The sequence below is a fragment of the Acomys russatus genome, chromosome 25, assembly GCF_903995435.1.
Source record: "Acomys russatus chromosome 25, mAcoRus1.1, whole genome shotgun sequence".
Taxonomy (NCBI): Eukaryota; Metazoa; Chordata; class Mammalia; order Rodentia; family Muridae; genus Acomys; species Acomys russatus.
The window spans coordinates 44685896-44700835 of record NC_067161.1 but is presented as its reverse complement, the minus strand read 5'-3'; the positions used below and the strand labels follow the sequence as shown (position 1 = coordinate 44700835).

The 14940-nt window shown below is 45.4% G+C and overlaps 1 protein-coding gene across 1 annotated transcript in view; it reads left to right on the top strand.

The window, feature by feature from the left end:
- LOC127207860 (protoheme IX farnesyltransferase, mitochondrial) overlaps positions 1–14940 on the top strand; it is a 104535-nt gene that overhangs the window by 69953 nt on the left and 19642 nt on the right. Inside the window, exon 4 of the mRNA XM_051167236.1 lies at positions 3743–3813. Coding sequence (XP_051023193.1) covers positions 3743–3813 — 71 coding nt within the window. The remainder of the gene's footprint in view (positions 1–3742; positions 3814–14940) is intronic.

Below are 14940 nucleotides of genomic sequence, written 5' to 3'. Positions count from 1 at the left end.
TGAGTCAAGGCTAGCCTGGTCTACAAAGCAAGTCTAGGACAGCGAAGACTACACATAGAAACCCTGTCTCAAAAAAACAAAAAATAATTTTATATTCACATCTCAAGAAGTCTGCCACCTGGATTAGTAGGTAATGAAAAACAATTTTTTAATTATATATGTGTGTGTGGGTATGTGCAGTACCTATAGAGACCAGAAGCACCAGCCCCTTAGAACTGGGTTATTATAGGGCCATTGTGAGACACCCGATATGAGTGCTAGGACTTGAACTTGAGACCTCTGCAAGAGCAGAGTATGCGCTTAACTACTAAAATGCCTCTTCGCTTCTAAGTCAAGCAGTTTGAAATCTAGTAGCCGTGTTGAAAATAACAGCAGACCCCATGTCAATGATAGTTTGATCAGAATATCAGACCCATAGTGAGAAACATAAGGAATCTAGAGGGATCAGCTTCTCTGCCATCTGAGCTTTGAACAGATCAGGTAAGGCTGTTGCTGTGCTTGTGTGTGGTGCTAGGTCCATAAGCAAAGCCATGATCAGAAAAGCAGAGGAGCAGAGTAGAGTCCAAGTCCAATGACTAGTGGGGGCAAACTACACCCTCTGGACTCCTGTAAGCAGCTGCCACCCGTGCTCCAGGTGACCTGCAGAAGAGCTGGTGCCCTTGGCCAGAGAGCAGCACACACACTTGGCTCGAGATCTTCAGAAGCTGGGAGAACTTGGAAACCAGCTGCAGCCTGAGGCAGTCTGGCAGGAGCTAGAGAAGCTGCAGGCCTAGTGCTGCTGGGAGCCAGTAGTGTGGCCATCACAACCGAGTGTGAGCTGCAAGTAGCACCTGACACCATACTTTCCAAGAATCACCATGGCTGCTGCTTCCCATGCACCTCCACATCTCACTCAGGCTCTATGACAGACTCTCACCTACAGCCACACAGGAAGAGACTTTGGGCAGTGTAGTTTCAGCATAGGCAAACTGACAGGAAACCAAGCTGTCGCATTTGTCCCTCTGAGCACGGCACTCAGGTGCACCTTTCAAGCATCTACTAATTCCCAAATAGGCCATAGCAGCATATCATTTCTGCTCTTACAGCCGCCACAGAAAGGCACTAATGCCTCCCTCAGACGAGAGAAGATGGCACTTGCCTTTGGGTGCTATCCATTTTCTTCAAGTCTTTTTGGCTTCTTTATATTGTGCTTACACCAAGTAAAATGTGAGAAGCAAACCAGTGACCAGCGCTTGAGAGCCTTTGGATCGTTAAAGAGATGTTAGATATTTTAAGGAGACTGAACTTTTAAACTGTTTGAAATGGTAAAGCCTGTGGTACTTTCCAGAGTTCCCAAATATCTCAGAACGCAACTTTGTTTGATTCTTAAAGTGTGTTTCCTGGATGTTTCCAGTGCAATTCAGGCGCAAGTTTACCAACTCTCTCTCTCTCTCTCTCCTGGCCTCTCACAGTGACAGGTCTCAGCTGCTTTCCTTGACCCCTGCATGCCTTTAAAACTTACCACCTGGCAGACCAAGTTTGGCTGCCAGCGTGAGGTCCAGCCTTGGTCCCTTCTTTGTCATAGCTCTATGCGCTAAACTTGAGAAAACACATCCAGGGTCAAAGTTCATAAAGCATGCCCAGGAGAGGTTACTGATGCAGGTGCAGTCTGTGGAGACCCCGGCATATTGGAGATGCTGGGGCTATGGGGCAGAGGCAGGTAGGGTGTGGAGCTGGCCTGAGCCTGTGCGGCAAGCTCTGTGTACTAAGAATGGTGAAGCCTGAGGCGGGCGAGCTGCCCAAAGCCCTCTGGAGCCCAGAACATGCTGAGTGAATCCCAGATGTAAGACCCTGAGCTGCAGCACTGGGTTTACACTGCTGGAGTTTGGTTTTCATTTGGTCGGTTTGTAACCATTTCCTGGTTCTTCTTGAATAAGAAGAATGTAACTTAGTTTTTTGAGTTTACAGGAACACTTGAGACTTCAAATTTTAAAGAGATCTTAGGTATTTTAAAGAGGCTGAACTTCTGAAGTGTTTAAGTTTTTTAAAGAGCGTGGGGCTTTTAAAAGTTGCAATATGTTTTATATTGTAATTACATTGTAATGTTGAGATTGGTATGAGGTTTGGAGTATAAGCAAGAAAGGAAAGACATCTGATGTGTCAAGGCGACAGATGGCCAATTGTCCTTCTAGGGTTTTTTTGTTTTTTATTTTGGTTTTGTCAACTTACACAAATTAGTGTTATCTGCCAAGAGGCACTGTGGTTGACAGATGTGCCCATCAGATTGTTCGTAGGCAAGTCTATAGGTCATTTTGACGGTGGATGTGGGAGGGCCCAGTATACTGTAGATGGTGCCATACCTGGGCTGGTGGTCCTGTATAGTTGGAGACAGCAGGCTGTGGGAAGCAAGCTGCTAACCAACATTCCTCCGTGGATTCTTCTCCAGTTCCTGGGCCCAGGTTCCTGCCTTGAGCTACTTGCCTTGGCATCCTTTCCCTTCATAACGTGACCTGAGAGTTGTAAGCTAACATAAACCCTTTCCTGCGCAAGTTGCTTTTGATCGTGGTGTTTTATCACAGTGCACTAAGACACATGTACTCGTTAGTAGGTGGCATCAGATGGCTCCTGTGAGTACCCCAGCCCTCCCCACACTGCTCTCAGCAGCAGTGCTGTCCTCCACCTGTGCAGAGCTCAGCACTTGGAGCCACGGTCTGCACACGTACCAGTGATTCCTGTAACTGAAGTAGACTCAGACCAGGCATTTCTGAAATCTGTTAAGTGTGTTTTTCTTGGGGGGGCGGGGGGAAGATTTCATGCTCAAATAAGTTTTGGAAATACTGAGTAAGCAGCATTAATTAGATTTATTCATGTTAGTATTTCTCAGAGCCCTTATCGCACTAATATGATTTGGCCATCGAGTCATTGTGGGAGCAGCTCCCAGGGTTATTAGAGAACATGACTGAAGATAGACTGACTTCTATTGAATTACTGTTTCTTCTACTGATTTGCCTCCAGCCCACTCAATCAAAGATTTTCTCAAAAAGCCTGATCAAATTTTGGGTTACTGTTATACCCCTAAAGTTGACAAGTAGGAGGCACTGATAATAAATTATGGAACCTATTTTTACAGTATATCAAGGGTTTGGAAAATGAGTCTTAACAATTTCTTGGACTGCCTTTTGACAGGTAAACAGAAAAAAAATGCACTTTAGTGGGTGTGAGACTATTGAATATTTTGTGTAGGCTGGGATGCTGCAAGCTTTATGATCATGACCCTATTTTAACACATGAAATCTAGTCTGTACCAGGCAGAGCAAGAAGACCAAAATCACAGTCTCACCTCAACTTTTGCATGTGGGCCCCTAACTACTCCTGATCTCAGTAGCCCAGTGCTGATGGCTCATGCACAAGCTTTGGGGTGTGTGCAGGACACTGCTGCTTCCACCTGGAACAATGGGTTTAAAGATTGTAACTGTGTATTTAGCAAACAGTTTTCAAAGACAATGCAAATATATATTCTTGACAATGCATTTTTTTAATTTGCATTTCATTTTAAAGAAATGACAAGTTATTAATTCATGTTACCAGAACTGAGATGAGAAGCAGGCCGTCTTAGTAGTGGGTGGGAGGTTCCCAGCAGCACCGCCTACCACAGCAAAATTGTTTTCTATAATATTTAATATGTTCTTGTTTTCTCTCTCTCTCTCTCTCTCTCTCTCTCTCTCTCTCTCTCTCTCTCTCTCTCTCTCTTTCTTTTTTACAGTTTTTTGAGGTGCCATTTGACTCAAACATGAATAGAACAAAAAACAGGCCTCTGGTTCGTGGACAGATCAGGTAATCATGACTAATCCTCGTCTACATTCTAGAATATTAATTGACATATTCACCCTGAAGCTTCTTTTAGTGTAATGTCCATTTAGTGGAATAATTATAGTAAGTTTTCTCCTGTTACCTATCTAGTCTCAGGTTCTTGGCCTCCTTATGTCAGATATGAGTTCACTCATGGAGTGGGCCTTAAATCCAGTCAGAAAGGCAGTTGGCTATTCCCATAATATTCATGCCACTGTTGTACCAGGGTCTCGGTGTGGCGCATAGGGCTCGTAGCCGGTCAGGTTGATGATTGCTTCTCCTGAGTTGCACGGATAGCACACTGCAGCACTATGAGCAATGTTCGGTGGTAGAAGCGCAGCATCCACTTGAGTACCAGCTCGGTCTCTTCATGTCCTGCTCCATAAGCAAGTCGTGTCTTCAGCAATGGCACCTTACCCTGCTTGTGGAGGGTAACCAGTTTCATTAGCAATATAGAGTTGGGGGTACTCTAATGGAACCCCTTTTGGCCAAAGACTCAAAAAGATGTGACTTGTTCTCAGTACTGAAGGTTTCCCTTGGTAGTATATAATATGTCTAGTTGGGACATTGTCTTCTCCGTTATACAGTAAGCTCATTTAAATTCCACTTATGTGTGTTTATATTTGAGGAAGCTTCTGCAGCAGCATGCTTCGATATGGTTTTCCTAAGGCCTTCAGTGTTAGCTGTCCCACCCCATATTTCCGCCTTTACCCTGCCCTCCCATCTTCCTCCCTGTTTAACCCTCCTAATTTCCTATTCATCCCTTTATAACAGTATATTTATATCTCCCCTTCCGTGGGAGATCCCCAGAAAATGTTGTTTGTTTGTTTGTTTGTTTGTTTGTTTTAGTGCACATACCAGACAAGCTCTGTTATAGACTGAAGGCAGTGATAACCAAGGTAACAAACAGTTCTGTGTCTTACAGGATACCAACTTGTTAAGCATTGTGTGCAATGTGCCAGATACCAGGTAGGGACAATTCTAGGTGAGGTGTAAACACAGAAAAGGGTGTCTAACCCAAACACAGGATCTCTGTCTTCTCTTGTCCCATCTACCCTGTTTACTCTTCTACTGTAGAAGAGCCCAGAGGCTGTGGAGATCTCTGTTGGGTGCCCTGCAGGCTTTGCAGGCTCTGTCTTCACCTCTGCCCTTTCCTTCATTTTTTTCTTCGTTTGTTTTCTAAAGTCAGGCACCTGGAGGCAGCTTTGGACTTTCCCTTATCCCTCTCTTTATGGTTTAATATTTCTTGGCCTTTTAGCCTCCTGGACTGTCCTGGGATCTGTGCCCTGTCGCTGCGCGCCACCTTCAGGTCGGGGCAGGTCTGCCTTTGTTCTCCCTTTCTCTTGCTTCTACTCACTTGGCAGATATATCCTCCTTACGTGAGCACATTGGTTCTGGCTTAAAACCTCTTTGCAAATTCATTAAAATATATTTTGATTCTCTATGGTGTCACCAGGGCCTTTTCTTAGTGTACTTCCTGAAGGAAGGCTTTCCATCCTCATCTTGAGTGGTTTGTTGTCTTGTTTTCATCTACACTCACTCCTATACCATGCTCTTTCCTGTCTGCCAGGCATTCCAGCTGTGCCTGCTGTGGCCGGGGAGCCTTGTCTCTGCTTCTTTAGGCTTTGTTAGGCTGCCCTTAGTACTTTAGTACATGTTGCTGTGGCAGCACTGCTCAGTGCTGTCCTCTCTGGCCTGCCAGCCCTCTCTCTATTGCACTGTGGAGACCACAATCTGATTAAAAAAAAAAAAAAAAAAATTAAAAACTAAAAAAAAAAAAAAAATGTGACATGCCAGTGAACATAGCAGGCAGAGACAAAACACATCCCATGTGGCAGAGTGCTGATGGCAGTTGTCTTCATTGGGGTTTCTCTGGCTGTGATGAAACACCATAGGCTAAAGCAACATAGAGAAAAGAGTTTGTTTCATCTTACATTCCCAGGTCACACTCTATCACTGGAGGAAGTCAGGGCAGGAACTCAAGGCAGGAACAGATACAGAGGCCATGAGGGAACAGTGCTTACTAGTTTGCTCCTCATGGCTTGTTCAACTTGCTTTCTTAAACAACCCAGGACCACCAGCCCAGGGTGGCACCCACTCACAGTGAGCTGGATTTTCCCACATCAATCTGTAATCAAGACAGTACCCCACAGGCTTGCCCACAGGCCAGTCTATGGAGGTATTTTCTCAATTAAGAGTTCCTCTTCCCAAATGACCCTAGATTATGTAAAGTGTATTTAAATTAGCCAGCACAGCAATGATGAATAGATGGACAAACAGATGGACAGGGAAGGACAGAGAACAGAAATATCTCCCAGGCCAGAGAAATTTAACAATCAGGATATTTTTTGATCTCTTGACATTTCTGTCAAAGCAAGCACATATGACATAAACTGCAAAGGCTCTGAGGTCAGGAGTAAAGAATGAATGAATACATGAGCTTTAAGGTTAGAGAAGAGTAGGCGTACATGATGGCAAAGCAGGTAAAGGCTCTTGCTGCCAAGTGTGGCAACCTCAGTTCAATCCCTTGGGTCCACTTGGTAGAAAGAGAGAACTGATTTCCACAAGTTGACTTCTGACCCCCACAAGCATACTGTGGCATGTGTGCATACACACGTAATAAATAATAAATGACAAATATACAAATAAATGGAATTTTAAATGCTTTCGAAAGGGATGAGAGGAGTGCACCTTCAGATTTGCAGAGTGTTCAGCAGAGACAGTTCCGCACACAGTGGACAGGGTAAAGCACACGGCAAACGCTACGAATCAAGGAGCAGAGGGATATGAAATGAAACTAGAAGAAGCCATTGTAAGAGCTGATTGGAGTCACTGTGCCCGGGGAAGCCAGAAGCCAGTCGCAAGTGTGGGACACTGGGGTCAAATTTCAGCTAAAACAGTCCCTTAAGGGGTGAAGATCACTTTCCAAGACCCTGTAGCCAGGACGGCTCACAGATCCTCGGAGCTGTAGTCGCCTTTAGGTCAGAGATTAGACACCACAGGGGTGGCCAACCTCTCACCAGGAAAGTGGGTCAGAGGGGAGGACATCCTATTGGGACTTTAGGTGAAAGAAGCATGAGAGAATGGGGAAATAGAAGGATCCAGAGGGTCCTAGAAACCTACAAGAATAACATTATGACACACAGATCTGGGTCCAGGGGTCTTGCTCAAACTATGGCACCAGCCAAGGACAACATAGGCAGTAACTTCGAACCCCTACCCAGAGCTAGCCGGTGGACAGGACATTCTCCACCATTGAGTGGAGAGTGGGGTCTGACTTTAATGCAAACTCTGGTGCCCCATTTTTTACCACATCCCCTTGATGGGGAGGCCTGGTACCACTAAGAGGAAGGATAGCACGTTACCAAAAAGAGACTTGATAACCCTATGAACATATACAGGGGGAGGAGGTCCCCCTCAGTCACAGACATAGGGGAGGGGAGTAGGGGGAAAGCAGAAGGGAGGGAGGGAGGCATGGGAGGATACAAGGGAGGGGCTAACAATTGAGATGTAATATGAATAAATAAAAGATTTTTTTTAAAGGGGGGGGGAGGTGAAGATCACTAAAGGAGGGAAAGAATGGAGCCCTGTTACAAGTTCCAGAGGGCCTTAGTGACAGCCAGGAGCAGAAAGAGGGGAGGCCTGGCTGAGTTGTAATGTTGAAGTCCGCTGTGTCTCTGACCAGGCTGCTGAGAGAGTGGACTCTGCCCACCCCACTTCCCTGCCTCGGCCCCCTGTCTTTTCCTCCTGCTATAACCCTTGTCCACTAAGGAGCATCTGTTTCTCTCTGACATGGTCCTGCAGGTTTCCCTACAGGTCTCAAGAAATGCATAAGGCAGAGGAGCCAACAAGAACTAGACCGTAATCATGGGAACCTGTGGAGCTAGTGTGGGGCCTAGTCCTCCAACCACCACCAACCAAAAGAATAATTCTTTATCCCTGGAGCTGGGCCTGAAGTCAGGGCTTAGCACACAGGCAGCCTTCCTCACCCATGCCTCCTGCTGACCAAGTGCTCTGAGTGCTAAGTCACTTCAGCCATTGCTTATTTCCTCCTGCAACTTCCCAAGGCTGTCCTCCAATTTTCGTGAGCACAGCTATTGTCCCCTATGTGAACTTAACCTTGTATGTCCTTTATGGGTGACTTCAGGGGATTTTGAAGGATAACTTAGAGTCCAATACAGTTCACCTTAGGGCTGACATACCTAAACTGAATACATTGCAGGACCACATGCTTCAAAATAAAGTGTATCCAGACCTGAGACAGCCTTAGTTAGCAGCCCAGTGCTGCTCGCTTGCCCTCATACTTGCTGCCATTGGTACAGTTTGCTCACATGGGGAGGGGCTGATGCTGGTTATAGGTGATAAGTGAGGAATAGTAAGTCCATTTACTATTTTTTTAAATAATGTAAACATACTCTTTATATCTTAAACAATGAAGTTATCTATATTATTTTTTTAGAATCAAAGAGGGAAATAGAGCTAAACTACAGTCTAATGAGAGCAAAACTTACAAAATTATATTCTTTACTTCACCTTCCCAAGAAAAGCACTGAGAATAGAACCGCAGTTCTGATTTTCCACCAGTGGTCTGTATAAAATGCCAGTTGCAGTCAGGCATGGTGGTCCGTACCTGTGATCCTGTGGTTATAAGGCAAAAGGGGAAGGATCACAAACTTAAAGGCAGCCTGGACTGTGTATTGACTGTATTGCAAAACACATATTATTTACAATACAGTAAATTCAGTAAAGTGTCGCTCTCAGCAGAAACTCAGTGGTATGGTACAGTTTGTACTCAGCATGTGCTCAACCCTGGGTTTCCTGGCACCAGAAAAGCCACTTCCTCTATTGTTCTGTTGTCACTTACAATTTAAAGGTTTTGTTTGTTTGTTTTTTTAAACAATTGTTCGTCTTACCCCATTTGGGAAACACTGCTTTGATTGCCTGCACTTATGAAAGAAGGGCGTCCTTATGTTAAAATGGGTGGCTGGACTCATCTTCAAGCATGCAGACATGGTTCCTTGCCATCTAAGTATGTATCCTGGACCCCTGGTGCCTTGCTGTGGCACAGGTAGTTAATAGAAACATCTTTACAGGTTCTATTTACTAGTATCTTTCCTGTGGAAACACTTGGCCCTGTGGCTTTCTGCTTTTGCTTTCAGCTCTGGGGCCTTTGTGGTAGAATTATTTATCAGGCTCTTTAGTGGTATGGGAGCCACCATGTGATTATGAGCATATCACTCAGGAAGCAGCCCAGATGCACACGAAGCCTCCTGGAGCCACAGTGCTCTTGACTAAAGAGCTCGTGCATCTGCCTGGAAGGAAGTCTGCAAAGAAGTGAAGTGCTCCAGGGGGTTCATAATGGAGCTGTCTTAGCATTGCTGTCAGCTCCACGAGTGTAGCCTTATTGGAGCCAAGCCATCGCAGCCGTCCCCCTGGGAGTGTGGGATCCCTGGCTTCAGATTGACCACTTCTGTTGGCAGTGGGGTCTGCCATGTACAAAGTTAAGAGCAGTTTGCTTTTAAGGTCTGTGGGGCTCTGATTTCCCACTGCTTTCATATTCTCACTAGTAGATCTGTTCTTCCTTCCCCTTATGTTACACAAGTGTCCAGTATCCTTGAACTGTCCCACCCACTGAGGCTCCCATCTCTCTGCACACTATTCCTAATTGGATAAAACCAAGTTAGTAGTTTAGAGTTGCCTGGAGGAGTGTTTAGGGTGAATATCTCCAGGATTTTTTTCCCAAGGTTACTTTAGTTACTATGAGAATATGAACAATCAATTGTTTTCTAGTTCCATCCATTTGCCTGCAAATTTCATGATTTCCTTGCTTTTAGTAAAGATCATCCTGAGTGAGGTAATCCAGACCCAGAAAGTCACACATGGTATGTCCTCACTTATAAGCAGATTTTAGCCATATAGTAAACATACTGCAATGCACAGACCCAAAGAAGAGAAGTAACAAGGAAGACCCAAGGGAGGATGCTTAAATGTCACTCAGAAAGAGAAATGGAAAAGACAGTGGTAGTGGATGAAGAGAGGGAAGAAAGTAGAGGGACTGCAAAGAGAAATGAGGGTGGAGATCAGACCTGGGGAGAGTGGGGGCAGGAGGGCAGAAGGCCTGCAGAGAAAAGAGAACCTGGGGGGGGGGCATCTCTGTGACAAGCTGGAGACCTAAGTCAGGGCAGGCTTCTGGAAGGATATGAGGGGGACTCTAGCAGAGACTCCTAGTAGCCGGGGCCATGGAGACTGAAGAGAACATTCTCTAACTAGACAGGACCCCTACCAGAGGGAGGGGACCACCATCTCACCCACAAAAACTTCAGCCCAAAAGTCAGCCTGCCTATAAGATGTGCAGGGATACAGATAGAGCAGAGACTGAGCTAGCCCCTGACACTATTAATGATACTCTGCTCTCCTTGCAGAAAGGAGCCCAGCAGAGTTGTCCCCTGAGAGGCTCTACCCAGCAGAGGTTCAAAACAGATGCTGAGAGTCACAGCCAAACATTGGGTAGAGCATAGGGAGTCCTGTGGAAAATCGAGGGATGGAGAAAAACACCTAGAGGAGTTAGGAGCTCCACAAGAAGACCAACAGAGCCAACTAACCAGGGCCCAGAGGGGCCTGTGGAGTCTGAAGCACCAAGCAAGGACCATGCATGGACTGGATTTTGACCCCCTACACAGATGTAGCTAATGGGCAGCTCAGGCTTCATAGGTCTTCTAGTGGAGGGGGCGAGGCTATCTCTGACATGGGCTCTGGTGCCCACGTTTTGATTACTTTCCCCTGGCAGGACTGCCTTGCCAGGCCACAGGGGAAGAGGACATGCTCAGTCCTGATGCAACTGCATGAGCTGGGGTGGGTGGGTAGGGGGGTTCCCCTTTTCTGAGGAGTAGGTGAGGAAGAGGGAGGGAGGGTGGGATGGGAGGAGAGGGGGGAGTGTGCTATGATCAGGATGTAAAGTGAATAAATAGATAAATTTTTAAAAAGAACATGCAGTTGTCTACAGCAGATTAGAACTACAGTGCCCAGGAGCTCTCTGGGAAGCTGTTGGGAGAACACTGTGGGACCTGCCCACTGCATGGTCCTCCAGCTCCTACCCAGCTCTGCTGAGAGCAGGTCACCCTGAGCCCCTCCCAGGACTTCCCCAGCCATTCCACCCTTGAGGTCTCTTCTCTGCCTTAGCACTTGGGCAGGTGGGTCGTCTCTCCTAGGCAGACATCTGCCGGCTGTGTGCAGTGGCCCTTCTGTTTCTCCTCTTCCCCTTAGCACTTGCTGGCTGCAGCTGACCTCCAGCCTCCCAGCCGCCTCTGCTTTTCTCTGCATCCCTCTGCATTTTGCTTTCTAAATACCAACCTTCTTCCTCCCTCGCTCACTTAGACTCACACATCCCCAAAATGACCATCTTGGCCTTAGACCTCAGAGTCTCCAGTTCAGTCCTCTACTCCCAAAACTTTACAAGAAAGAACTTGACAACTTGACAGCCCAAGCGTGAGCCTGGTAGTTCACCCGGACCCAGATCCCTGGGGCAAAAGAAAGGCAAACTGGCAGGTAAGCATTAGGGAGGGGCAAGGCACACTGAGGCTGCCACGCCTGGGCAGCTTGTGTCTTCAGCTTATGCTTGCCTGATGCTGGTCTCAAGCCCTGACTCCACACGGTAACGTTCAAGCTGTAATCTGCCTCTCCCTCCTTAGCACATACTTACATCAAATCCTGTCTGTGTTTTATAATCAGGACTTAAAGAAGATCCTTAAACAGCAATGACTGCATTGGTGTTGCCTCAGATGCGGAGGCCTGCCTCCTCTCTCTTCTCCTCTACCCATCAGGCAGGTCTCCCCCAGCACTGTTTCATTGTTCTGTCGGAGTTGAAATTTTTCTGTTTTCCTTGTTCTCAGAGTGCAGAGAGATGTAGACACTTATAATCAATTATCTTCATCAATCTTGAAATTTTCCAGTTTAAATTCCCAATGTGCCTTCTATGGCTGGCAGTGCAGTGACACCTCAGCCCCTGGTCTGTCCCAGTTAAAATCTTTTCGGGGTGGGGGTGGTATTGAGACAGGGTTTCTCGGTGTAGGGTTTCTCTGTCCTGGACTTGCTTTGTAGGCCAGGCTGGCCTCAAACTCACAGAGATCTACCTCCCGAGTGCTGGGATTATTGGCATGTGCCACCTTGCCCAGCTCATATTTTTAATGTTATCAAGGCCTGTTGTTTCTACTAAATGTTTTAGAATTCTCCCTTTTAACTCAGCTCATCAAGAATGTACTGCTCGCCTGTGCTGTTCCGAGCATTGTGCCGCCTTATTTTTGTGTAGTTCCGAAAGCTTTATAAAGTTCTAGATGTTCAGAAGGCTTAGAAGACAGGGCCGGGCAGCCCCGGGGTACCTGGTAAATGAATTAATAAATGAGTGTGAGCAGGAAGGCCTCCAAGAAGTCATGGAAGATACAGACTAGAACAGAGTGGACGTTGCATGCCTCCTGACAAGGGCCCCTGGGCTAAGCCTTTCTTCCTGTTATTTTGAAAGACATCTGTATTTTGATCGCATCTCCTTTGAATTTTCCATTTTCCAGCCTGCTGATGCTGACAGAGAAATAATAGATGTCAACATTAGTTTTTCCAAGTTAATGGATCAGATGAGGGTGATCCGTAATGTGTAGCTTAGGTATGGGCTGTAAGCAGGAGAGATTGCCTGATAAGAGCTGAGCGGGAGGTTCTTTGGGGAGGATAAATGGAAACCCTTGGAATCGGGGTCAGCCATACCTGTCTTTAAAATGAATGATAAAGACTGAGTTTTAGAATGAAATGAATGGACTGTTTAGTTGGCGTTACTAACTTAAAGAGCAGGGTTTAGCTTAAGTATTATAGGGACTTACAGAAGACATTTTTCAAATTTACTGAAGGTTTTACCAGTAAGCACTTAAGCAAATGTAAACATCGTGTGGGCTGCAGGCGAGCTGTGAGTATTCATCACCACCTAGTCACGCTGGTCTAGTGGACACGTACTCGACCGGGCACAGGCCTGCACAGCTTCGAAGGCTTGTTATGATCAGTCTCTCAGTGTGTGTATACTGCTAATGTAATAAGAACGTAAACATTTGGGAAGTATAGAAATTTCTTTCTGTAACGTTAGCCAGTGATTTGAAGCGGCAGGAAAAACAAATGTGGTCTCAACTTAGATGCAGAGGTGTTAATGTAGAGATTGTTCTGGAAATAAGATCCTTCAGTATCATGAGCCTTGGAGTTGAGGAGTCAGCAGAAAGCCTTTGTGCTTATCGTCACACCTAGTCATTGCCTGGGATGGGCAAGGCTCACACTGGGAGTCTCAGAAAGCCACAGCCCCCCCCCCACCCCCCAGCAGTCAGGAGCAAAGCGAAAGCTTACGTGACTGCGAAGTACTCTGGGTTCTGAGTATGTGTGGATGTCAGCTGTATGTGTGATGGGCTCTTTAGGTCCCATGCCCCTACTTACAAGCTCTAAGACACCCAGGTATTCTAATAAATACTCACTTAGATTCTCTCAGATCTTAGGAACTTAGTCTCTCTGTTGTTGTTGTTGTTGTTGTTGTTGTTGTTGTTGTTGTTTGTATTGCTTAACAGTAATCAAGGTTTACGTAGGCTGATGTTCCTCCTTTCAAGACTGGATATGTACAAATACTGTTTCCACTGGTGAGTGTGAGTGGAGGCGTGGAAGAGTGTATTGGGTACCACTTTTAGGTACAGAGAACAGGAAATTCTCTGTGTAGTCCAGGCTCACTGCACTAAAAAGCACCCCTCAGGAACAGTCATAGGGGAGGGGAATAATGGGAAAATGGGGGGGGGAGGAATGGGAGGATACAAGGGATGGGATAAACATTGAGATGTAACAAGAATAAATTAATAAAAAAAAATTAAATTAAAAAAAAAAGAAAAAAAAAGAAAATAGCCTTTATGCCTTTATTTTCTTTAAGTTCTGAAATTATATCAGTTTTCTGCTGCTTTCTCACGTCTATAGCTTGAGACTTACTCAGAAATAGAAAATTCATAATAAGATTCTGTGGAGGCATTTTTCAGAACAATTATCTGCAGAGACATTCCCCAAAACCTCATTTCAAACCTCAAATGCAGGAAATTAAAGTTAAATTGGCTTGATTTGATGAAGGTTTAAGCTTTGCTTTTGTTTTTGGAGGAAGAAAATTTTATTTTGTAACTTAAAAATCATTTCTTTAGGAAGGATAGCCAAGAAGTATGAGATCAATTTTTATATAGTCCAATTATTACCTACAGAGCCATTCATAACATAAAGCTTTTCTATAGGCCAATTACCTACAGAGCCATTCATAACATAAAGCTTGATTTAATGCAGTACTTCCTGGGCCCCCAGCACACTGCTTCCACAGAAGGAAGGGCTCAGTTTCCAGGAAGTTATTTAAAAGTCAAGTAATTGAAATTACATTCATTAAGTACAATGAATAGGCAAATTAAAGCGTGCACTTCTCAGGGCTAGAGAGATGGCTCAGCGGTTAGGACCCATCTAACTGACTGCTCTTGCAGAGGACCTGGGTTCAATTCCTAGCACCCACATGGCAGTTCCAAGGGCATCTGACACCCTCACACAGACATACATACAGGCAGAATGCCTATGCATGTAAAATAAATAAATCAGCCAGATGTGGTGATGCACGCCTTTAATCCCAGCACTCAGGAAGCAGAGGCAGGTGAATCTCTGTGAGTTTGAACACAGCCTGGTCTACATAGCAAATCCAGGACAGCCAGGGTACACAGAGAAACCCTGTCTCAAAAAAACAAAGAAATAAAGAAGTCTTTGGGTGAGGGAGAAGCTTGTACTTCTCCTTGTTCCAAATATCTACACAAAATTTTCCTTCAGTAGAGCTACATCAAGATTAGCATTTATGTCAGGTGTGGTGATGCACGCCTGTAATCCCAGCACTCAGAAGGCAGAGTCAGGTGGATCACTGTGATTTCCAGGCCAGGCTCATCTACAAAGAGAGTCCAGGACAGCCAAGATAACACAGAGAAACCCTGTCTCGAAAAACTTTAAAAAAAAAAAAAAAAAAAAAAAAGGCTAGTATTTATAAACAAAGCAATGTTCCATTGCAAGGGCACAAAGTCCAAACCCTGGAAA